The following is a 24,031-nucleotide window of genomic DNA, read 5'->3' as shown; positions in this document are numbered from 1 at the left end:
GTGCCTTCGCTAGTGTGAAGAGAAGTAAACAAGTAAACGGCAAAGTAAAATAAAGTAAGACAATGTGGAACATACACATTATTGGATCAGGACTGTTACTCGTGCCTCACAAAACGACAGGTACAGATATCGGGAAATCACGTTAATACGGATTCAAAGCTTTTTCGAAACACTCACCGTTCATTTTTATGGTTTGTTGAAAGTTTAAAAAGGAAAAAAGACTCAACTTTAAGTATCCTAAAAATGAAAAAGTACAATTCCATAACATCTCATGCCTCACTTGCTCTGGTGGGGCGTGGAGCTGGACAGAATGCCCATTTGTGAGCTGGATTTTTCCATAAAATAGGCTTTGTTTCCACTGACCCTCAAATACTCCAGAATCATCAGGGGCCAATGCAGTTCAAATAGCACCGTTATAAAAAAATAACCACAGGAAAAATAAAATCCAACACATCAGATTGTTTATGGACAGAAACTGGAACACCAAAACCAGGGTATACTGAAAGGCAGTTAATCTGATATTCTGTCAACCCAAGCCGTGATTAACCAACATCTTCAGGACAGCAACTAACATGTACGAGGAGCTTTCAAAGTGATTATTGTACTTAAAATCTTTGGCTGTAACCAGTACCCTGTATGAACCTGAGAATGCTGTCTGGAAGTTCCTAAAACATGACAGATAATCAAGATTTTTCTACTGTGTAAGGGTCAGCTAGTTTCTGGTGGTCCTCAAACACGGTCAAGTCCACAAACTCTAACTCCTGTTACGCACTGTCTCTCCGGAGCGTGTCCTCTTTAGGACCCTTTTGGTTGTTCTGGATTCCCTTAGGAAGGACATGTTCAAGTTTCCATTTTACCACACCCTCTTCCTTCCTTAGAAAACTTTTTTGAAAAAGCATAAAGGTAGGGGAGCCCAGGTAGCTTAGTTGGTTAAGTGTCTACCTTCAGCTCAGGCCATGATCCCAGGGTCCTGGGATCGAGCCCACTTCAGACTCCCTGCTCAGTGGGGAGTCTGCTTCTCCCTCTCCCTCTGCCCCTCCCCTCCACACTCCCTCCACTTGTGCTCTCTCTAATACATCTTTTTTTTTTTTTTTTTTTAAAGCATGAAGTTAGAATATTACTATAGCAAGTTTATGTACTAGGAGGGATGGGCAATTTCCCAGACCTCCACTACTGTCCTATTTATATATTCCTTTCTTGTTTTTATCAATGTACTTTTATTTGTAACTAATAGGGCACATTATTTCCTTTCTTTAAAAAAACTAACATTCTATTATAGGCATCTCCCCATAGTGCTCACACGCTTTATGATCGTGAGAGATGGCACACACCCTTTAGATGGATGCACTTTAATTTAACCACTTCCAGTTTGTTTCCAATTTTTCCCTATTAGAAATAGTTCCAGGGACGCCTGGGTGGCTCAGTTGGTTAAGCAGCTGCCTTCGGCTCAGTCATAATCCCAGTGTCCTGGGATCGAGTCCCACATCGGGCTCCTTGCTCGGCAGGGAGGCTGCTTCTCCCTCTACCTCTCGGTCTGCCTGTGCTCTCTCTCTCTCCCTCTCTCTCTGACAAATAAATAAATAAAATCTTAAAAAAAAAAAAAAAAGAAATAGTTCCAGGGCACCTGGGTGGCTCAGTCAGTTAAATGTTTGCCTTTGGCTGAGGTCATGATCCCAGGGTCCTGGGACTGAGTCCTGCATCAGGCTCCCTGCTTCTCCCTCTGCCCTTCCCTCCCGCTTGTGCACGTGCACACTCTCGCTCACTCTGACAAATAAATTAAAATCTTAAAAAAAAACAAAACAGTTCCGTGATTAGTGTATTCATTCATATAGCTTATATTTGGGCTTTAAAAAAAATATTCCCTGAAATGGATTATTAAAGGAGGCATTTATTTAGTTTTGTTTTTAATTCCAGTACAGTTAACATACAGGTTTATATTAATTTCAGATGTACAATAGTGATTCAACAATTTAAAGGGAGTATTTAAAAAACATCTTGAAATAATTTGAAACTTAGAGAAAAGTTGCAAGAACTCCACACACCCTTTACCCAAATTCACCAGTTCTGAACCTTTTGCCACAATCCATGAAAAAACACTTTCAGACTATTAAAATATTCATCTCCTTATCAACTTCCCTCTCCCCTTCCGCTAAAGACTCCCCAATCCTGTCTTCACTACAATGGTTACAAAATGGTAATTTACCAACAATGGTTGCAAAATGGTATTTTACCAACTCCCTACCATGTATCAGATGGAATGCTGCAAGGAGGAAGAACAGGGTCTTCATACAGACTGCCAAATAGTTTTATTAACAGTTGTAAATGTACAAGGTCATCCATAATCCGTGAATTTTGGCATCTGCAAGTTGTTCTTTTTTGCTAAGCAATCAACAAAAATATGTGCTACTGTTGCTTTAATTTGCATATCTTTACTCCTAAGGCTAAACTTTTATTTATTTATCCAATTGTACCCCTTCTAGTACTTACTATATATAAAATTGTCTCTCTATGTATTCTGAACAATTGGAATCTAAATAGGCGCTCTTATTTATTTATGTGTGGTCTTTATTGAAAGATAGTAACTCTTCTTTTTTTTTTTTAGATTTATTTATTTATTTGACAGACAGAGATCACAAGTAGGCAGAGAGAGAGAGTGGGAAGCAGGCTCCCTGCTGAGCAGAGCCCAGTGCAGGGCTCCATCCCAGGACTCTGAGACCATGACCTGAGCTGAAGGAAGAGGCTTAACCCACTGAGTCACCCAGGCGCTCCTTAACTCTTCTTTAATGCAAAGATTTCTCTCGATTCACTGCTTTGCTTTGTTTCAAGTTTCTAATTGCATACAATAAAATATGCTGTACTCTTCTCCTATGATTTGTCCTTGAATATTTGATAACTATTCAGTTCTATTTTACTGTAAATTTTCTAAAATAAGATTCTATTTTATTCTAAATTTTAAAATGTTTTAAAAATGCTAGTTAGGCCATCAGATTAATTTTTTGAGAGCTGTGTGTCTAATTTTGTTTTTTTCAACTGACAGCCAGCAATCCAACCTCTCTTACCCAACATCACCAAACTATATCACTCCTGTATAGCAGGCTCTATCTCTGGCCTATCTACTGTTTTTATAGAAATAGCAGATTTTTTTCATTGTTGTGGTAAAATACCTATAACATAACATTGATCATTTTAGCTATTTTTAAGCGTACAACTGAGTGGCATAAAGTATTGTCACATTGTTTTGCAAGCACCAGCACCATCCACCTCCAGAACTTTGTCATCTTCCCCAGCTGAAACTGTCCCCGCCCACACTGCTGCCTCACCTCCGTATACTTTCAACTCTCTCACTCGTAAGACTGTCCGTCATTACTTTTCTTTTTAGATTATTTTATATCCTTGCAAACCTGACGCAACAAATTCACTTTGGTCTTTTGTAAAGTTAGAAGAAAAATTTAGTTGGGTTTGTATTTGTGGGGAACATAATACTTTTTTAAAAAAGATTTTTTATTTTTATTTTTTTTAAAAGATTTTATTTATTTATTGGACAGAGAGAGATCACAAGTAGGCAGAGAGGCAGGCAGAGAGAGAGAGAGGGAAGCAGGCTCCCTGCTGAGCAGAGAGCCCGATGCGGGACTCGATCCCAGGACCCTGAGATCATGACCTGAGCCGAAGGCAGCGGCTTAACCCACTGAGCCACCCAGGCGCCCCTAAAAAGATTTTTTTAAAAGTAATTTCTACACCCAAGGTGGGGCTTGAACTCATGACCTGGAGATAAAAAGTCACATGCTCCACCCACTGAGCCAGCCAGGCACCCTGGAGGGAACTCTTATCTTTATAAAATTTAGTTTTCCCATCCAATAACACTGTCTCATCTGCAGATCTGCTTTCATGTCTGTGTGAAGTTATGTGCCTTTTTCATATACAACACTCACATTTATTAGGATTATTCTGAAAGATCTTTTTGCTGCAATTCTGGAGGTGTTGTTGTTTTTATTACATTTTTGTACTGGCTGCTGCTGACAGATGAGCTGTAGAGTTCTTTATTTTTATGGTGTGCTTGGTCATTTTTGCTGAATTCTAGCAGTGTTTTAGAAAATTTTATCAAACGTCTTTTTGGCATATATGTCAGTAGATGATCATAAGTTGTATTTTAATGGATTGATAAACTGCATTACTTTGAAGGTGTCAGAACACCCTTCTTGGGATTCACTCAATACCTGTCTTTGAGTGCTTATGAGGGCCAGCCCTGTGTAGTCTGGAGGTGGATAAACCCTGCCCTGTTCAGAGCCTGTTTTCTAGTAATCTGGAAAATTAATTTGATCCTGCTGAAATGTTCTAAAATCACTTATGTCATTTATTAGCGCCTTAAATTTTACACAAATATTCACATATCATTTAAAATCAGGTTTTGGTACTAGGCTTATTCAGAATACTATATACTTTGTAAAACAAAAAGAAGAGTTTCCTGTTCTTTTTTTTTTTTTATACTAGAAAATTTACATAACACAAAAAGTATTCTTTTAAAATGAAGAGGCTATGGGGCGCCTGGATGGCTCTGTTGGTTGAGTGTCCAACTCTTGGTTTTGACTCAGGTCATGATCTTGGGGTCATGAGATCAAGCCCCGAGTTGGGCTCTGCTTTGAGCGGGGAGTCGACTTGAGATTTTCTCTCTCCCTCTGCTCCTCTGTTGTCTCGTGTGTGTGCACACGCGCTCTCTCAAGTGAATAAATCAATCTTTGGGGCACCTGGCTCAGTCAGTTAAGTGTTTGCATTTGGCTCCAGCTGCAATCCTGGGGTCCTGGGATCTAGCCCTGCATTGGGCCCTCTGCTCAGTGGGAAGTGTGCTTCTCTCTCCCCCTCTGCTCCCCGCCCCCCCCAACTCATGCTTGCTCTCAAATAAATACAATTTTTAAAAATAAATTTTAAAAAATAAAATGGAAGAAGTTATCTAATGAATCTACCTAGAGCTGCAGTCAGCTGTGCCCCTTCCTTTTTGTTTTTTCAGATGAAAAGAATTGTTTTTGGAGAATGTCCTTAATTTCTTCCTCTGGGAGGCACCTGGGTGGCTTAGTGAGTTAAGCTTCTGCCTCCAGGTCAGGTCATGATCTCAGAGTCCTGGGATCAAGTCCCGCATCGGGCTCTCTGCTCAGCAGGGAGCCTGCTTCTTCCTCTCTCTCTGCCTGCCTCTCTGCCTACTTGTGATCCATCTGTCAAATAAATAAATAAAATCTTAAAAAAAATTCTTCCTCTGGCTCTGGTCATATTTTCTACTTTTTCCTCTTTCTTTGACAATATTTACTTGTCATGTATACTTTTTGCAGAAAATAATTCATTTTACAGATGTTTACAAATTCCTTAGCATACAGCTTTGTGATTTCTTGTATAACTTAAGAACACCCTTCTCTATCTATCTGTTATGTCTTTCTCCTAACTTAATTCCTTTTCCTTTTTCCCTTATGTGATTTGATATTATTCTATTAATAACCACTTTTTTCTCTCTCTCTCCCATTTAGTATTTTTAAATTTATTTTGCTTTTATAATTATTATACCTTTCTTAGTTGGCTCAGAATTTTTATTGTTCTGCACCTTTCATAAAATCCTAATTTGAATGTCCAGCTCTTTTATTTTCTCTTTGCTCAATTAAACCATTTAACGATAGGATTTTTCAACTGAGTATAACTGGCCATCAAAGGTTTTTCCATGTAAATCCACACACATACACACACACTTTTTTTTTTTTTAAAAGAAAGCTATCATTGTACTTTCTAAACTGTCTGACTGAACTGTTACTTAAAAAGAGCATTTAAAACCACCCAAGGGGATACTTCCCTTTTTCAAAACACAATCAATTTATACTTTAATTTCATTGTGATTAGTGTGTTTAGCACAACTTCTGTTCTTACTTTATAAATTCTAAAGTGCTTTTTATCATGGCCTTCTGAATTTATGGTTAATTTGATAAATGCTTGATGATACTTGACAAAAAGTCATATATCATCAGCAGGGTAAAACTTTGATATATATTTATTATACCGTTCTAAGTCTATTATTCAAATCTTTTATATTCATTTTTAAAATTTATTTATTTATTTTAAAAGATGTTATTTATTCATTTGACAGAGAAAGAGAGATCATAAGCAAGGGGAGCTGCAGGCAGAGGGAGAGGAAGAAGCAGGCTCCCCATGAGCAGGGAGCCTGATATGGGGCTTGATCCCAGGACCCTGAGTTTATGACCTGAGCTGAAGGCAGATGCTCAACCGACTGAGCCACGCAGGCGTCCCAAAAAATGTATTTTAGAGAAGAGAGTGTGTGCGTGTGAGTGAGGGGAGGGGCAGAGGGAAAGAGAGCAAATCTCAAGCAGACTCCCTGCTGAGCACAGAGCCCCACGTGGGGGTCTTGATCCCACAACCCCAAGATTTATTGGGGCCAAAATCGAGGCAGGTGCTCAACTGACTGAGCCACCCAGGTGTCCCTCAAGTCTTTTATATATACATACACACACACACACATACATATATATACATATATATATATATATATATATATATATATATTAAACATTTATTTATTTATTTAACAGAAAGAGAGAGCACAAGCAGGGCGAGTGGCAGGCGAGGGAGAAGCAGGCTCCCTGCTGATCAGGGAACCCAATGTGGGACTTGATTCCAGGATCCTGGGATCATGACCTGAGGTGAAGGTAGGTGCTTAACCGACAGAGCCACCCAAACACCCCAAATCTTTTATATTCCTAAATACTTTTTGTCTTCTTCATCTGTCTCACACTTAGACATATTAATTTTTGAGTTCTAGTGGCTTGTGCTTATCTTTTTAGTTGTTATGTTTTTGGATCACAAGGGACTCAGAGTGCTATCTTTTCACTACTGATTCTGTCTTTTGTTTGTATTATTCATTGCTGTGTTGTAACCTCCCTCTTAGTAAGCTAAATGGGTTTCCAGATTAAGGCCATCGTAGGGAGCAAAAGAATTATTGAGGAGCAGGGGAACCAAAGACCAAGAATTAGAACATTAAATTAGAAATTATAATACTAAATTTTAAAATCAGTAGTGTTTCCTAAAAGTGCTTCCAGATCCAAAGGCTGGTTGAGTAATCATTTATGTCATCACTATAGATGAACAGTGTGGGTAATTCACAAAAAAGTCATCCCAAACCACCCCCATGTGGAATTAAGATGTTTGGGGATAATACCACTCTGAATCATGGTTAAAAAGCTCAGGGATGTGCTCAAGAGTGGCCGTTGTGTGCTGTAGCCATGGCTGGAGACCAAAGTGACCAAGGCTCACAGAAGGGGGAACACAATTCAAGTTCCTGAAACCTACATCTGTGGATAATTTTATTTTCAAGAGTCCTCTCTATTTTTTTTAATTAAGGCTTTGAACTTTAACCAGAGGTAGTGTCCCAGGAAAATGTTTAATGAACTGAACTTGGATGTAAAATATAAAAATGTATAACACCAAAAGATTTATAGAAAACAAAACTTGTCTTACCTATGCCTTCTGAAATATAGATTACACTAATATGGTATACTATTCAGGACAATATGATTTTTCTAATTATCCTTTTCTAAATTATACATTCAGCTAACATCTGGATCACTTAATGGAGATTTATAAGTGTTTTAAATGGGGTACAACAAGATTTAAAGTATGCCATTAGCTATGTACATTTAGAAAAACGCATGAATGAATAAAATGTACCCAGATACATTCAAAAGCTTATTTTCAGCAACAGTTTCCATCCCCTCCTGCCAAGTTCCTAACTCTGCCCCCCTGTGTGGAAGGTGGCTCTAAGCAAGAAGCCTAACAAGCAGATCGGACAGGAAGCAGAGCTGGAAAAATTGAACAGGTGGGGTGATTATTCCTGAAAACACAACGGCATTCAGTTATGACTTTATGTGGATGTCAGCACCTTTGAATGTTTCCAGAATCATGGTGTCACCCACACGGGGCCTTGTTCCTAACACCACGTTGTACCTCTCCTATTTCAGCGTGCACCTGCTACGTGGGGGGCTGGCGCTCTGCGTGGGGGGGGTGGGCAGCTGCAAGCTCTTCCCAGTGCCTCACCACCCAGGCTTTGCGCTCCATGGTGAGGACTGGAGAGCCAGGACCCTGACTTAAGCTACTGCAGTAACTAGCTCTGTGCTTTGTCCATCAGTCCACCATAGTGACACTAGCCAGACTGACCAGATTCCAAGTTGAGGTCTGGCTCCCGTCTATTTGATAGGTGACATCGACGTGGTCTCGTGTTAAGGAGACTTATATTAAGTCTCCAGCGAGCTATCCTAACTCAACTTACCATCAGCTCTAAAGAAGCAAAACCCATCACATGATTTGTATGGCTATTTTAGGATAATGATAACAAACACATTTATCCATTAAGGTCCTATACAAATTGGATATAAATCCCTTAGGAGCACCTCCTCATTAGAGTAGAAATATAAATATTGGAGAAATGACATGAATGTAGGTTTTTATGGGCACTTAATACTTTTTCATCTGTTTCTGTAAGTAGTATTATAAAGTTTAGTGTTACGGGCAAAAGAAGTATTGTCAGTTACAACACTTCATACATTCGTATAGGTTAGACTGCTGAGAGCATTAGGTAACAGCCAGGAACAACTTGGTTTTTCAAGAGATCTTTCAACTAGTGGGAAAGAGGCGGCCTTCACTAGGCTGGTTATGTGCAGGGTTAGTCACTAAGAAGACAGTAACATTTGGGCGCCTGGGTGACCCCAGTGGGTTAAAGCCTCTGCCTTCGGCTCAGGTCATGATCCCAGAATCCTGGGATCGAGCTCTGCATCAGGCTCTCTGCTCAGCAGGAAGCCTGCTTCCTCCTCTCTCTCTGCCTGCCTCTCTGCCTACTTGTGATCTCTGTCAAATAAATAAATAAAATCTTAAAAAAAAAAAAAAAGACAGTAACATTTATTTAAAAGCAGCCCCAAAGACTCTCCATGCCTGCAGAAAAGTTCAAAGCTTATCTCCTTGGGAGGAAAATATATTTAGTAAGAGGCATTTCCTTTCTGCTCCCACATGCTCATGAACCGAAGCTGAGGTGAAGTAGGGGGAAGAGGATCACTTTTCAGTCCATGGAGTTTTGTGTCATTTGAAATGCTCCAATGAACCTGTGCTCCTTTTGTAACTTTTACATCACTGGACTCAGTGATAGACCGGCAGGGGCACAGCACACCGTTCCTGCCTCCCTGCTTTGTACTTGGCCTGTGCGCCGGGCAGGGAGCGGGAGGGAATGGGGCCTGCCCTGCCGCTGTGGGATCTCAGCTGGGCCCCTCCCTGGTTGAGTGAGCGCGGGTGAGTTGCTTAACTCTTCTATCTTCAGTTTCCTCATTGCTAAAGCTGAGGTCCCCTTAGCACTCACCTCAACAGGGGCCTGGGAGGATTAAATAGACTCACATGCACAGGGCACTTAACACGCTGCCCCAGAGAGCCCCTGCCCCGTCTTAGCTGTGGCTGGTGACCATCACCAGGATCTCTGTGATGAGCAGGAGGCATAGAGCATGAGGTCGGTGTCTCAATCCTGGCTCTAGCACTTGCTCAATGTATGACCTTGGGAGAGTGACCTTACTCTGGAGGCCTCAGTTCTCTCATCTTTTTAAATCAGGAATAACTACCAATTTCATAGGGTTACTGTGGGGTTCAGTGATGTATTTACTGAGCATGTATGAAGCCCTGAACACAGCTCTTGGCATTCCCCAAGCACTCAGTAAGTGGCGGTGATTTTTACAATAAAAATTTGTGGAAACTGAGGGTTTTCTATATACTGTGGCAAAAAAGGGAGAAAACAAACAAACAAGGAAACAAAAAGCTTCTTTCCCATGAGGCTGATTCTCCATGCCAGAAGGGTCCAATTTGTCAGCTGGCCCACTTAAAATATTCCTATAAATGCCACTTGACGTTTTAATATTTGAAGCAAAGTCATTCACATGTAGTGGTATTTGTTTATAATTGACACATCGGTTGGTGTTTTTAAACCGTGTGTGAATATGGATGGCGGTCTCTGTCTCGGTCACTGTGGTACCCCTGCTGCCCACAACAGACGGCGCCTCACACAGGGCAGGTACAAATGTTTTTCTTGAATGACATGAACAAATGAACATAGGAAAAATCTGGAAGTGTCTTTTGCTTCGTTGAAGTCAGTGAATATTTTTGTGTATAGGAGGCCCACTGGGTACGTTTTAACACTCTCCACATACAGGGCAGACCTGGGTTCTAGTCCTGCCTCCTCCCTGGGGGACTCAAGGAGACCGTTTCCTCTTCCTTGACCTTTAAGGGTCCTTGCAGCTCTAACTCCCCCTTTGTAAGCAAGTCCCTCCTGCATAGTCCCGAGTTCTAGAGCATTTGGCAGTGATGGAATTCAGCATTACCCCTCCTTGGCAGCTGAGGCACTTTGACCAGTCATAAAAGGAAAAAGCACTGAAACAAACAATCGAGTCTTCCACTTCCATTGAGATGATGTCTCAATGTCTACGCCCACTGTCAGCACCCAGTCCCCTGCGCTGGCTGGACCTGGGTGCCATGCCCCTGTGTGAGCCTATGAATATGGTTAGCGTACACAGGACATCAATGCAAAACACACTGTGGAAAAAAAGGAGAGAGAAACAGGACAAATGGAAGTTTGAAACAGGACAAATAGAAAGAGGGAGAGCTCTTGCCATGCACACGCTGAGAAAGCCAAGTGTGTGCCACAGAAGGCATCACGCTGCCGCGCCTGGAGGGTCGAGAGGGGCAGCGTGGGATAAGCCAAGGCCCGCATCCAACAACACCTTAGCAGACCCCGCAAACCTCAAGATGACTGTCTTCAAAAATAAGCACATGCCAAGAGCTGCCAGCTTTTCTCCCATTCGCTCGGCGACCAGGGAAGGGCCCCAGCAGCCTGATGGAGGGACCCACCTTGCAGTGCGTGGTGCTGACCGGAAGCCCGATGTTGGAGGCAATCACCACGGTGAACGCGGAGGCCAGCTCGATGGTGAAGCCGCTGCAGGGGGGAGGGCAAGATACACATCACAGGCGCTCTTTGTATCAGCCTCACAGACACCCCAGGGGTGCCAGAGTCTCACCAGAACATTCTTTGGGTCGATTGTTGGGCTGCTGACCGGGCAGATGACATTAACAGAAAAGAAACTGCTGCATAATGACAACAATTCACACTAAGACTGTGTGTGATACTGTTGACAGCCCTAAATAGCCTTTTTCCGATATGTTTTCAAAAAGCACACACTGTCGTAACTGGGTCAGAAATTCCTGCTGTGTAAAAAAATGCTAAATTAGTCATTTCTAAAGTGGCGGAGAAAAAAAACTACTCCCATTTTTAAAATGTGTACTTCTTGCAAAAAAGTGAATTTTTTCCCTCAGACTGCTTGTTTTTCTTCAAACCAATCTTATAAAAGAATCATTACAGTGAGTTTCAAGGGTGGGGGTGGGGGAAGACTTTTTACAATAGGTGGTTCCACGTCCAGTTGCGTCCTCCAAGTTCTCCTGTCGGTTTGTCCTTAACCTGGAATACGCGTGCAGAACACACAGCAGAAGGACCACCCGAAGGCAAATGGCGGGTCACGGCTCCCTCCTGCCCAGCTGCAGGAAGCACGCGTAAGCTAACCTCCGAGGGTGCCAGGGGAGAGCTGCTTCCATCCAGCAGGGGAGGCTGGTGTGGCGGAGAATTTTTGGGAAATGCAGACCCTGGGCCTACGGCGGTTTGCATGCCCTTGGGCCCCGCTTCCCTCTGGGCCTCCCCAGGGGTAAGACCACCAGGGGGCCTGGACCCAGGTTTCTTTTCCTCTTCCCTCCCGCTCTGGTTCAGCTTCTCTTCCTCCTACACTCCCAGCCTCTCAGCTTCTCTCCCTCACTCGAAGCCACTGCAGATGGGCCAAGTGTGCCGCACGAGGGACAGCAACGATGGGCGTTGAGCCCACTGGGCCCCAGCGGCCCCCCGAGGCTGTGCAGAGGGCATGGGGGCAGAGGAGCAGCACGGGAGGACTTCAGACACTGCAAGCCGGTTCTGCGGCAGGCCCGGGAGGACAGCCCTGCCCCTTGGGCCCGCGCTTTGGCCTACCTCGATGGTGTGATGGGAGTGAGGTCCTTCCCCATGGTCTGGATCACTCTTCTCCCCCAGACCCAGAGGCCGGTGCAGATTCCAACTCCTCCATAAAATAGCAGCCAGACGGGGGTCGCTGCTTCTTGCAGGACTGCGCCTTGCTCGTAAATCAGCCACAAGGCTACCAGGGGACCGATGGCGTTACTGGGAAGGGGGAAAAGAGACAGTGACACAGACATGGTCTGCATGAGCCCACGGTCCCGTGCATCCCGGGCTTGAGGAAAGCGCACCGGCCTGTATTTGCGCATCGCCCACACAATCAAAATGACTCCTTTGTTTTATTGTGGTGAAAACCCCATCAATGACTACTTTCGCCATTTCTAAGCGTATGGCTCTGTAGTGTTCAGCAGCTCCACAGTTGGGAACCAGAGCTCTAGGACTTTCTCACCTTGCAAATCTGAAACTTTACACCCACGGTACAGTAAGTCCCTTTGCCCCATCCCACCCCCCTCCACCGGGCGCGGCTCACCACCGCCCTACTCTCTGTTTCCACGGACTGGACTACTCTAGGCACTTCACGGAAGGAGAATGACTCAGTATTTGTCTTCATGTGACGGGCTTATTTCCCTCTGTGTCTCGTCCTCAGGGTTCATCCACGTGGGAGCACGAGTCGGAGTTTCCTCCTCTTCCAGGCTGTACACCCTGCTCTCCAACGACAGCCCACACCTTCATCCGTTCGCCTATCGCTGCCACCTCCTGGCTGCGGCAAAACACGCTTCGGTGAACACGGGTGTACAGATGTCCCTGCAGGACCCTGCCTGCAACTCTTCCGGGCACAAATGCAGAAGGAAGAGGACTGCTGGGTCACACGGTGGTGCTATTTTTCATAGTTTGAGGAACCTCCGGACCGTTTTCCACAGCAGCTGCACCCGTTCACGCGCCCGCCAACAGCGCACCAGGCCTCGCATTTCTGCACACCCTCGCTAACACATGTCACTGTGATTTTTCTTTTTTAACAGGAGCCCCTCCCTTAGTGGGTGTGTGACTTATTAATTTTTAAAAGAAGTACTGAATTATCACAACAAGTGGACACAAAAACCCAGTTCTTTTTTTCTCTTCTATTTTTTCTCTATTTCTATTTTCATGACTAGCCTTGCTGCTAATACGAGCTACCAGTTTGGGCAGCCACGTCCGCTCCCACACGACAGACCACAAACACTGTCTCTAACCCTCAGTTCTCACACCCAGCCTGCCGCTAGGTATGGCTGCTCCCCTCTTACTGACGAGGAAACGGATGCCAACGTTACGTCACCAGCAGAAGGCAGGACTCAGGCCTCACCCCCTTTCCCCTGAACCATTACTGTCACTCAGATTCTTGGCAGGCACATGTGGCCTGTTTTGGGGGATGCCACAGGTTTGGTTTTGTTTAGTTTTTAAAGCAGGCTCCATGCCCAGAGTGGAGACCAGTACAAGGCTTGAGCTCATGACCCTGAGATCAAGACCTGAGCAAAGACCAAGAGTAGGACACTTAGCCACCCAGGCGCCCCATTCTTTGGTGAAGTGTCTGGTAAGGTGTTTGGCCCCCTTTTTAAATTGGATTGTTTGTTTTCTTATTGCTGAGTTTTAAGAGTTCTTTGTATATTACTCTTTTAGCAGATTTGTCTTTTGCAAGTATTTTCTGTTTCTGGCGTCTTTATTTTTTTTAATTTATTTGAGAGAGAAAGAACAGATGGGTGGGGAAGAGCAGGGGCAGAGGGAGAAACAGACTCTCCCACTGAGCAGGAAGCCCAACATGGGGCTCAATCCCATGACGCTGAGATCATGACTTGAGCTGAAGGGAGACAGCTAACCAACTGAGCCATACAGGTGCCCCCATTCCCGGCTTCTCTACTCATTTTCTCGACACTGTCCTCCACCATGCAAAAGTTTCTAATTTTAATAAAGCCCAGTTTACCTAGTATTTCCTTTATGGACTGTGCTGTTGGTGTTGTATCCTAAAGAGTCATTTCTAAAACCACGGTCATCTAGGTTTTGTCCTGTGTCATCCTACTGGGAGTTTTAATAGTTTCCCTCTTTACATTTAGGTTTACGATCCATCTTGAGTTCCTTTTCTGAAGGGTGTAAGGTCTGCATCCAGATTCATTTTTGTGCATGGACGTCTAGCTGCTCCAGCACTGTTTGCTGAGAAGACTCTCTTCGCTCCATTGCATCTCCTTTGCTCCTCTGTCAAAAATCAGTTGATTGTATTTACAGGGCACTATTTCCTTTTTTGCTTTAAAGATTTTGTTTATTAATTTGAGAGAGAGAGAGCATGTGCACCCATGAATGGGGGGCAGAGGCAGAGGGAGAAGCAGGCTCCCCGCTGAGCATGGAGCCCGATGCAGGGCTTGATCCCAGGACCAGGGGGTTATGACCTGAGCCCAAGGCAGACACTTAAATCGAGCCACCTAGGCACCCCCAAGGGGGTCTATTTCTGAGCTCTATTCTGGTTCACTGACTTATCTATTCTTCCCCAAGTACCACACCATCTTGATTACTGTAGCTTTATTACAGTAAGTCTTGATGATGGGTAGTGTCAGTCCTTCAGTTTTGTCCTACTCCTTCAATACAGTGCTGACTACTCAGGGTCTTTTGCCTTTCCTGACAAATTTTACAATCTGTTTGTCGATATCCGTAAGATAATCTGCTGGGATTTTGACTGTGATTGTAATGAATTTATAAATTAAGGGGGGAAGAACTGACATCTTGACAATATTGAGTCTTCCTATCCTTGAACATGGAAAATCCCTCCATTTAATTCTTTGATTTTATTAATCAGTTTTATACTTTTCTGCATGTAAATCTTATACAAATTTTGTTAGATTTATAACTGTTTCATTATGTAAACAATATTCTGTTTTGAATTTCAAATGCCACCGGTTCATTATTGGTATGTAGGAAAGCAATTGACTTGTATATTAACATCATATCCAGCAACCCTGTTATAACTGCTTACTCATTTCAGGAAATGAAGAAGTTCCCCTTTATTCCTAGTTTACTTAAAGTTTTTATCATGAAAAAGAGGTGAATTTTAAGATTTTTCTGCAACTATTGATACAATCATGTAATTTTTCCTTTTTTAGCCTATTGATGTGATAGATTACATTAACTGATTTTTGGATGTTGAACCAGCCTGGCATACCTGGGATAAACATCCTTTGGTCATGGTTTTTAATTCTTCTTATACATCGCTGGATTCAATTTGCTAATATTTTGTTGAGGATTTGTACATCCATGTTTGTGATACATACTGGTCTGCAGTTTTCTTTTATGTCAATGTCCTCCTCTGGTTTTGGTAATAAGGTAATACTGGCCTTACAGAATAAGTTGAGAAGTATTTCCTCTACTTCTATCCTCTGAAGGAGACTAGAGAGTTGGCATAGTTTCTTCCTTAAATGTTTGGCAGAATTCACCAAGGAACCCATCTGGGCATGGTGCTTTCTGTTTTGAAAGGTTATTAATTATGGTTTGATTTCTAAAATAGATACAGACCAATTCAGATAGTCTATTTCTTCTTTCATGAGTTCTGGCAAATTGTGTTATTCAAGGAATTCAGTCTTTTTCATCTAGGTCATCAAATTTATGAGCAGAGTGGTTCAGAGTATTGTCTTTTTAATGTCTATAGGATCTAAAGTGAAGTCCACTCTTTCATTTCCAATATTAGTAATTTGTATCCTCTCTTTTTCTTAGTTAGCCTGGCTAGAGGCTTATCAACTTTATTAATTTATTCATAGAATTAGCCTTTGGTTTCAAAACTTTCTCTTTTGATTTTCTGATTTCAATATCACTGATTTTTTTCTAATTCTTATTATTTCCTCTGCTTACTTTGGATTTAATTTTCTCCTCTTTTTCTAGTTTCCTTGGGGGGAAATGTAGATTACCTATTTTATATATTTATTCTTTTCTAATATATACATTCAGTGCTATAAATTTCTTAGCACTGCTTTTGCTGCATCCCACTAATTTTGATGTGTTTTCATTTTAATTTAGTTTAAAATACTTAAAAATTTCTCCTTTGATCCATACGTTATTTAGAAGTGTGTTGTTTAGTGGCGCCTGGGTGGCTCAGTGGGTTAAAGCCTCTGCTTTCAGCTCAGGTCATGATCTCAGGGTACTGGGATCAAGCCCCACATCAGGCTCTCTGCTTGGCAGGGAGACTGTCTCGCTCTCTCTCTGCCTGCCTCTCTGCCTACTTGTGATCTCTATCTTTCGAATAAATAAATAAAAGCTTAAAAAAAAAAAGAAGTGTGTTGTTTAATCTCCTGGTATTCTGGAATCTTCTAATTTTCTTTCTGTTGTGGATTTCTAGTTAATAACATTGTGTTCTGAGAGCAGACTATATTAGCTTTATTTTTTCAAATGTGTTTAAGTGTGTGTTATGGTTCAAAATACAGCATATCTCATTGAATGTGAAAAGGATGTGAGTTCTGCTACTGTTGGATGAACTAGTTCACAGATGTCAGTTATATCCAGCAGATTTGATGGGTTTAGGGGATTCAACTATATCCTTACTGATCTTCTGCTTACTGAATCTGTGTCTGTTCTATCTAAAATTAATACAGCAACTCCTGTTTTCCTTTATTAGTATTAGCATGGTATATTTTTCCCCTTTTAACCTGAATGTGTCTTTCTACTTAAAGTGGATTTCTTATGGCAACATACATTTGGGTCTTGGTTTCGGATCCAGTCCAGCAGTCTTTGTCATTTAACAGGTGCATTTAGACCACTGACATTCAAAGTTATTACTGATTTAGGAGGATTAAGATCTACCATATTTGTTACTCTTTTCTATTTGTTGGCCTTGTTCTTTCTTGTTTTTGTCTTCCACTTTTTTTGCCTTTTAATTGAGCATTTTATATGATGTCATTTTCTTTCTTCTCTTAGCATATTGTTTATACTTTTTTTAAACTGTTTTTAGTGGTTGCCCTAGACTTTGCAATACATACTTATATAGCTACTCCATGTCTGCTTTCAAAAAAGACTATACCATTCACAGACAGCATGGGTCCTTAAAATAAAAAAAAAATCCTCATTTCTCCCTCCCATCCCCTATATCACTGCTGTCATTCATTTCATTTAATACAGGCATACATGTATTATATACATATATACACACATAATATATATAATACATACATGTATCAATACACATATACATATACACACACATATAAAATACATAATATAAATGTAAACATCAAATATAAAATACATAAAATATATACTTAGTTGACTTCCACACTGTGGGGACTGGGATGCTGAGACCCACACAGTAAAAACTCTGTGTATAATTTCTCTCTCTCTTTTAAAGATTTTATTTATTTATTTGACAGAGAGAGCAAAAGAACACAAGCAGGGGGAGCAGCAGCGAGAAAGGAGAAGCAGGCTCCCTGTTGAGCAGGGAGCCTCATGTGGGGCTCGATCCCAGGACCTTGGGACACTGACCTGAGCCAAAGGCAGACACTTAATCAACTGAGCCACCCAGGAGCCTGTATAATTTCTGACTCCACAAAAACTTTACTACTAGTAGTGCTAACTGTAAGACTGGAAGCCTATTGACACATATTTTGCATATTATATGTATTATATATTATATTTTTATAATAAAGTAAGCTAGAGAAAAGAAAATGTTAAGAAAATCATAAAGAAAAGAAATGTATTTATAGTACTGTAGTTATTGAAAAGGACCTGCATATAAGTAGATGCACAGTCCAAACCCATGTTGTTCAAAGGTCAATTATATATATACATACATACATATACATATATATATATATAGCTGTGTGTATGTATGTACGGGGATATGTGTGTGTGTGTGTGTGTATAGTTCAACTGTGGTCTGACAGCAGACATTGTATTATTATACTCTTTTTAATTTGTTGAGATATGTTTATATATTAAACTATATTTAGGTAACTGTATATGTACATATAGTATATACTAGCATACACAACTGAATAACTGATACACTGTTAGTATTATTTTGAACAAACTGTTATCATTTAGATCACTTAAGAATAAGAAAAATAACTTTTTTTACCTTTACTTAATCCTTCCATGATGTTCTTCCTTTCTTTTTTTTAATATTAAAAAATTTTTTTTAATTAACATATAATGTATTATCAGTCCCAGGGGTATAGGTCTGCGAATCGCCAGGTTTGATGTTCTTCCTTTCTTGATGTAGATCTGAGTTTCTGAGCTATATTATTTTTCTTCTCTCTAAAGAGTTTCCTTCTTTTTTTTTTTTTTTTTAAAGATTTTATTTATCTATTTGACGGAGAGTGTGAGAGAGCACAAGCAGGGGGAGCAGGAGAGGGAGAGGGAGAAGCAGGTCCTCTGCCAGAGAGCCTAATGTGGGACTTGATCCCAGGACCCTGGGATTATGACCTGAGCCGAAGGCAGACGCTCAACCATCTGAGCCACCCAGGTGCCCCTAAAGTTTCTCTTAACATTTCTTACAAGGCAAGGTATTCATCTAGGAAAAACTCCCTCAATTTTTGTGCATCTGAGAAAGTCTTTATTTCTTCTTTACTTCTGAAGAATAATTTCCCAGGGTACATAATTCTAGGCTGGTGGATTTTTTCCACGCTCAACGCTTTAAATACATTTCACTACCCTCTCAAATGCATGGTTTCTGAGGAGAAGATGGATTCTTATTTTTGTTCCTCTGGTAAGTTTTTTTCTTCTGACTTCTTCCAGGAATTTTTCTTTAATTTTCTACAGTTTGAGAATGATATACCTAGATATAGTTTCTTGGGGGCATTTATTCTACTTGGACCTCTGGGTTGGTGTCTACCATTGATTCATGGAAAGTCTCCATAATTATTGTTTCAAATATTTCATCTGTCCCTTTCTCTCTGTCTTCTCCTGGTAATCCTATTATGCATATGTTAACACCTCTGTAACTGTCCCACACTCCTTGGACATTCTATTCTGGTTTTTCGGTCTTTGTTCTCTTTAGTTTGGGGGATTCCTTTTGACATAGCCTCAAGCTCAGAGATTCTTTCCTCAGCCGTGTCCAGTGCACTAGTAAGCCCACTAAAGGCCTTCTTCACTTACAGGGTCCTCTCCAGTATTTCCTTCTGGTTCTCTGTTAGTGCCTCCATTGTTTCTGCTTCCATCGCCCATCTGTCTTGCATGACAATTACCTTATCCATTAGAATTCCTAGCATGTTAATTACAGTTGTTCTAAATTCCCAATCCGACCATTCTAACATGCCTTGCCACGTCTGGTTCTGATACTTGCTCTGTCTCATGGTTCTCATGGTCTAGTTTCTCTTCTTCCAGGTTAGGCTATGATCGTACCTCAGCGGGTTAGGCACCGGTTAACTAGTTTCCCCTGAGGGCAGCTTGCTAAGAACACAGTGGTCTGGGTCTGTCAAGTATGGTTACTTTGCCTCTTCCCCGCCATGGAAGCAGGAGGGGACTGTTTCCTCTGATCTTCACCGTGAGGAGCTGGCAGAGCTCCCAGAGGCAAAACGGACAATCTGGTGGGGGCCCTACCACGGGCTCTCCCTGGAGTCTTTACCTCCCACACTCGCCTCCACCGAGCCTCTAGGAATCATCATTACCGTTCAGGCCCTCCGGCCCGGCACTGATTCCCACGACGCTTTCCACTCATGTGTCTCCCCTGTGACCCCCATGCTTGTCTGTCTCTCCCGTACTCGTCTTGGGGCCAGCCGTCTGCCCTCAGCCCTCCTCTCTCTCACGGCTCCAAGAGGAGTTGTTGATTTTTCAGTCTGTTGTGAGGAGGGAGTGGCAGCCTCAGAGCTCCTCTGTGCAGAAGCCCCCACAGGCCTTCGAGGGGCTGTCTGCAGCTCCAGCCTCCCCTCCTCAGCCCGCCGGGTGCCGTGCAGGCAGAGCGGAGGCTGAGGGTCATGAAGAGCTGCCTGTCGAGTCTGCTTCTCATTGGCTGTGTGATCCTGGGCAAGAGACGTCGTATTTCTGAGCTTCAGATTTCGTCTTTGAAGGATACCACTATGACCTCAAAGGACCGTTTGGAGACGGATTAAGAATAAGTTACTAATGGTTCAGCACTGAAGCCTGGGGTAAACTTAATAGCCTCGGGTTAAAGGAATAGAAGCTTCTCTTCACTGTCACATCACTTCCAGAACCTTGCACTTTTACCTGACCATGTCCGCACTCGGAAGCCTCAAAACCAGGCCCTGCCCAGCAAGCCACTGCTCGAGATGCCAGTCCCCTGCAGCAGTCCCGCCTGGGACCTCCCCAGCTGGAATTTAAACTCCAAGAACAGGGACCCAATTCAGAACACCTTGCCAGTACCAGGGCTTCAGTAGGAATTTTTGATCTGGAGGAGGAGGAAGTAGGGTGGTGCTGGGGGCGTAGTCCCAAAAGTAAGTAGAACCGAACACGATGCCTGAAATACAGTGACGCGGCAACACCTACATAACAGTGGGTGGAACCCGACATGACCAGGTCTCTTGTCTGGGAGGACGACTTCTAAAAAGAACAGACCCTGAACCGCACCTGGTTAGGCAGTGTCTGAAAAGCCAGAACTGTAGAATCAAGACCATAAATCTGAGCAATAAGAAATACAACAACAGCATGTTTTCCTGACTTGGAGAAAAACATTAGGCTTGATGATAATAATAGTAATGGAGAAAATACATAGATACTGACTATGTGAGAAGCACCGTCCTAAGCACATTAAATATAGCGTCTCACTTAATCCTCCTAGAAACCCCATGAGGCTGGTACTAGTTTTCCTCCCATTTTACAGATTGGGACACTGAGGCTCCCAAACAAACACGTGGCTTGTCGAGGGCTTCCCAGCTCGTAAGAAGAGAATAGAGACTCTACGTATTCCAGGCCTCCATGACCTCCTGACCTGATGGTCCACACTCTCTCCCTCCATGGCCTCCTTGCTCTTCCTACAATACCCTAGGTGCGCTCCTGCCTCAGGCCTTTTGCACCTGCTGTCCTGGAGCTGCTCTTGCACAGCTGCTCACACAGCTGGCTCCCTTAGCCCCTTCAGAGCTCACCCCGTGAGCCCTAACTTGAGTAGCCTCGCCAACACCACAGTCCCCAAGACGCTGCCATTCCCCTGCAGACCTGATTCTCCCCTTGGAGTCTACACTGTGAGCACACCACAGCTGCTACCTGTCTGTCTGCTCCCGGTGACAGGGATCCCTATCGGGTGTCCACACGGTGCCTGGCCCGCAGGCAGGCCCTCAGCACATACCTGCCGAGGGAACGCATATACTTACCTCACATCATTGCCACCGTGAGCAAAGGATCCAAAACAGGCAGTGAGGACCTGCAGGAAATGGAACAGGAGGTGGACCTCGGCGGTGTCCTTCTCCTCCTTCTCCTCTTCCGCGGGGTCCTCCCGGGGCTGGTCGGGATCGGTCAGCTCAGAAGCCAGCTTCATTTCCACACCCCCCTCATCGGCCTCGATCTCGGCTTCTGCGACCGCGTTGCAGTAGCTAGAGTAGCTGTCGTAGCGAAGTCTCTTCTTGGAGTAGGACACGGCGTCGCCCACCAGCTTCTCGCTGTCCTCGGGCGCGGAGGACGAGTCGGCGGCTCGGAAGGTGCCGTGCACGGGCAGCCCGCAGATGGCGGCCGTGTAGCACGTGTAGCTGTTGTTGCGCCGCAGCAGCCTGTAGTTGTTCTCCGGGGCGGTCCTCTCCTCGGGGCCCCTGTCTGCGTGCATTCTGTGAAGCAGGTCCTTGTAGAGCCCCGAGTCCTTGTGCACCGTGTGGTACACGTGCCCGTCGCTCCGCGTGTGGCCATCGAAGCCAAAGGTGCCATTGGAGATGGGTGATTTTGCGGAGCCATGGGTCATGGACAGTGCCCTTCCTGAAAAGGGTGAACGAGAGTCTCACTTTCTAGCCTTCTGAAGAGAAATCGTTTCTGAAAGGAAATATTCCTCACTCCTCACAGTGGTTCTTTCTGGAAATTAAGGTTATGGGGGATTTTCCAAATTTTTCCCCCATGCTTTCTTTTCCAAATTACTATAAAGAATGTGTAATACAGTTAAAATAGCAAAGGAAAGTTGGAAATGTACGAATGAATAATATGGCCTTTGAAAGTGATGCTATTTTTCTCCTAAAATATGTCTTCTAGAAATTACCACGGCACTCTTTCCTGTTTCTAGTAACCAATAAAGGGATAATCCTTAAAGGAACTTGGGGAAACTTCATAGAGGAAGTTCACTGGGAGAGAGAAATTCTAGGTGCTCCTTAAAGGCCAATCATGACTGTCAGAGGCACTTATCTGTCAGATCAGTGGGACAAAACCCATTTGCTTTCTTTGGGCCAAGTCTGAGGCCGCACCTATAGGAAGCGAAAGCAGGTGCCAGGGCACCACCTTGCAGGAAGGTGGGGAGCTGCCCAGACAGGCTTGGCAGAGGCTGGGGCTCACCCATCATTCTCCGCAAATGTTAGGAGACAAAAGAACCCCACTGCCACAGGACAATCTCGATGTTCTCTGAGGTTTCTGTGATTCTACAGTAGGACGATGTCCTTGGTTCCAATTTCAGCTTTCTCCTTGTGTCTTCTGGGAGGAAGGCACACTTAGTGAGCTGGAAGGGCCAATCTCCGGCAGCTAAGTGACTGCCCCACAGAGGATGTGTGTGCAGCTGGCCGAGCCGCACGGAGGCTGGGCTCGGCCAATGTGTGGGCTCCTCATGAGACTAGAAATAGTTCTTGGAAGAACATTACAGGCCCAGAGTGAGCCTGCTCTGTTGACTGCATGGTCTCCTGAGACAGTCTTAGCACCTGGGTTCTCCCAAACCATGACACTGGGGAACACTTGTGTGCATGAAAACACTTGTATATCTCCCCCAGAACTGCTCTCTGCCACCACGCAAACCCAAATCCTCTGCACACATCTTACCATAGGAGGCTCGGGGGTGGTTCCCCACTGATGTGCCTTCCGAGGTCCCAGCCGGCTCCCCCGCTGGCCCCGTGAGAGGGACGGTGCTGTCATCATTGGTCTTGGCACCTGGTAGCTCTTTAAATACCGGGGACTCTGCTTCCTGAATTTTCCCGAGGCTTTCATCAGACACTCGCGATAGAGCAGCTTCTTTTTGTAATTTGCCTAAAGAAAATATAGCCATAACTGAAAATGCTGAAACAGAGTTCTTGTTATTAAAAAATGAATATAAAGATGAATATTTGTCTTTATACTTTAGTACTATTTACTTGGGAAATGAAAAAATATAGTTACAGCTAGATAGAAAAAAATAAAGTGGAGAGTTCAATTATCTGGGAAAACCGAGCCAGAAAATTTAGCTACTGAGTATAAGAGGGAGGCTCCGGCCTCAGTTCTCTCCTCCAAAACCAACAAATAGAGATGGCTAGATTCGGTCCCCACGGTCCTGTCCGGGGCCAGCATTCTGTAATCCTACAACCATCTGGAATGGTCTTCTGTGTTCTCTGTGATCTTAAACTAACCTCAAAATCACTCCTTTTTGTTTATCCTTTTTGTCTTCAGAGCTATTAGTTATAGTTTGTTTGGTTTTCTTCTGTTCAATAAATTATTGGTCTCCAATTTCTTCAGGTCACCAAATCTTAGGAAACAAGTAAATCATCTTCCAAAAAGGAACAGAGAGATCCTACTTACTTTTAAAAATCTTTTACTTTCAAAAAAAAGGAGAAGGGATTTTTTAAAAAGCTGCTCGAAAGCTCTGTAGCATTCTTTTTAATCAGATCTGATAAGTGATGCGGCTGATTTAATGATCTCACTGCTTGTAAATTCTCCTGGGCAAATCTCTAAGCTCTTACCTACAAAACTAAAATGCAAGTATTTTCAGTTCCTCTGCTGGATACACCTACAGCATCTCCATCCCCTCTCTCTATTAAGAGAGTCGGAAGAAACACACACAGATCTTCCAAAATGACACTTCTGTTCTGTACTACAGGGAATGAAGAAAGGTACACACAGATCTCCTACCACAAGGCGCTTATA

General features: G+C 43.2%; 1 protein-coding gene across 11 annotated transcripts in view; it reads right to left on the bottom strand.

Annotated features, from left to right (window-relative positions):
* The window catches only part of SLC20A2 (solute carrier family 20 member 2), a 106,488-nt gene that overhangs the window by 2,305 nt on the left and 80,152 nt on the right, over positions 1-24,031 (bottom strand). For all 11 annotated transcript variants that reach the window (XM_044225287.1, XM_044225291.1, XM_044225298.1 and 8 more), the window contains 4 exons: positions 22,958-23,161; positions 21,328-21,919; positions 12,080-12,265; positions 10,921-11,005 (listed from right to left, as the gene is read on the bottom strand). In XM_044225287.1, the coding sequence (XP_044081222.1) occupies positions 10,921-11,005; positions 12,080-12,265; positions 21,328-21,919; positions 22,958-23,161 (1,067 nt within the window). The remainder of the gene's footprint in view (positions 1-10,920; positions 11,006-12,079; positions 12,266-21,327; positions 21,920-22,957; positions 23,162-24,031) is intronic.

Source organism: Neovison vison, chromosome 11, assembly GCF_020171115.1.
Source record: "Neovison vison isolate M4711 chromosome 11, ASM_NN_V1, whole genome shotgun sequence".
NCBI classification, from domain to species: Eukaryota; Metazoa; Chordata; class Mammalia; order Carnivora; family Mustelidae; genus Neogale; species Neogale vison.
The sequence above is the reverse complement of the archived record's forward strand: the minus strand, read 5'-3'. Positions and strand labels throughout refer to the sequence as shown.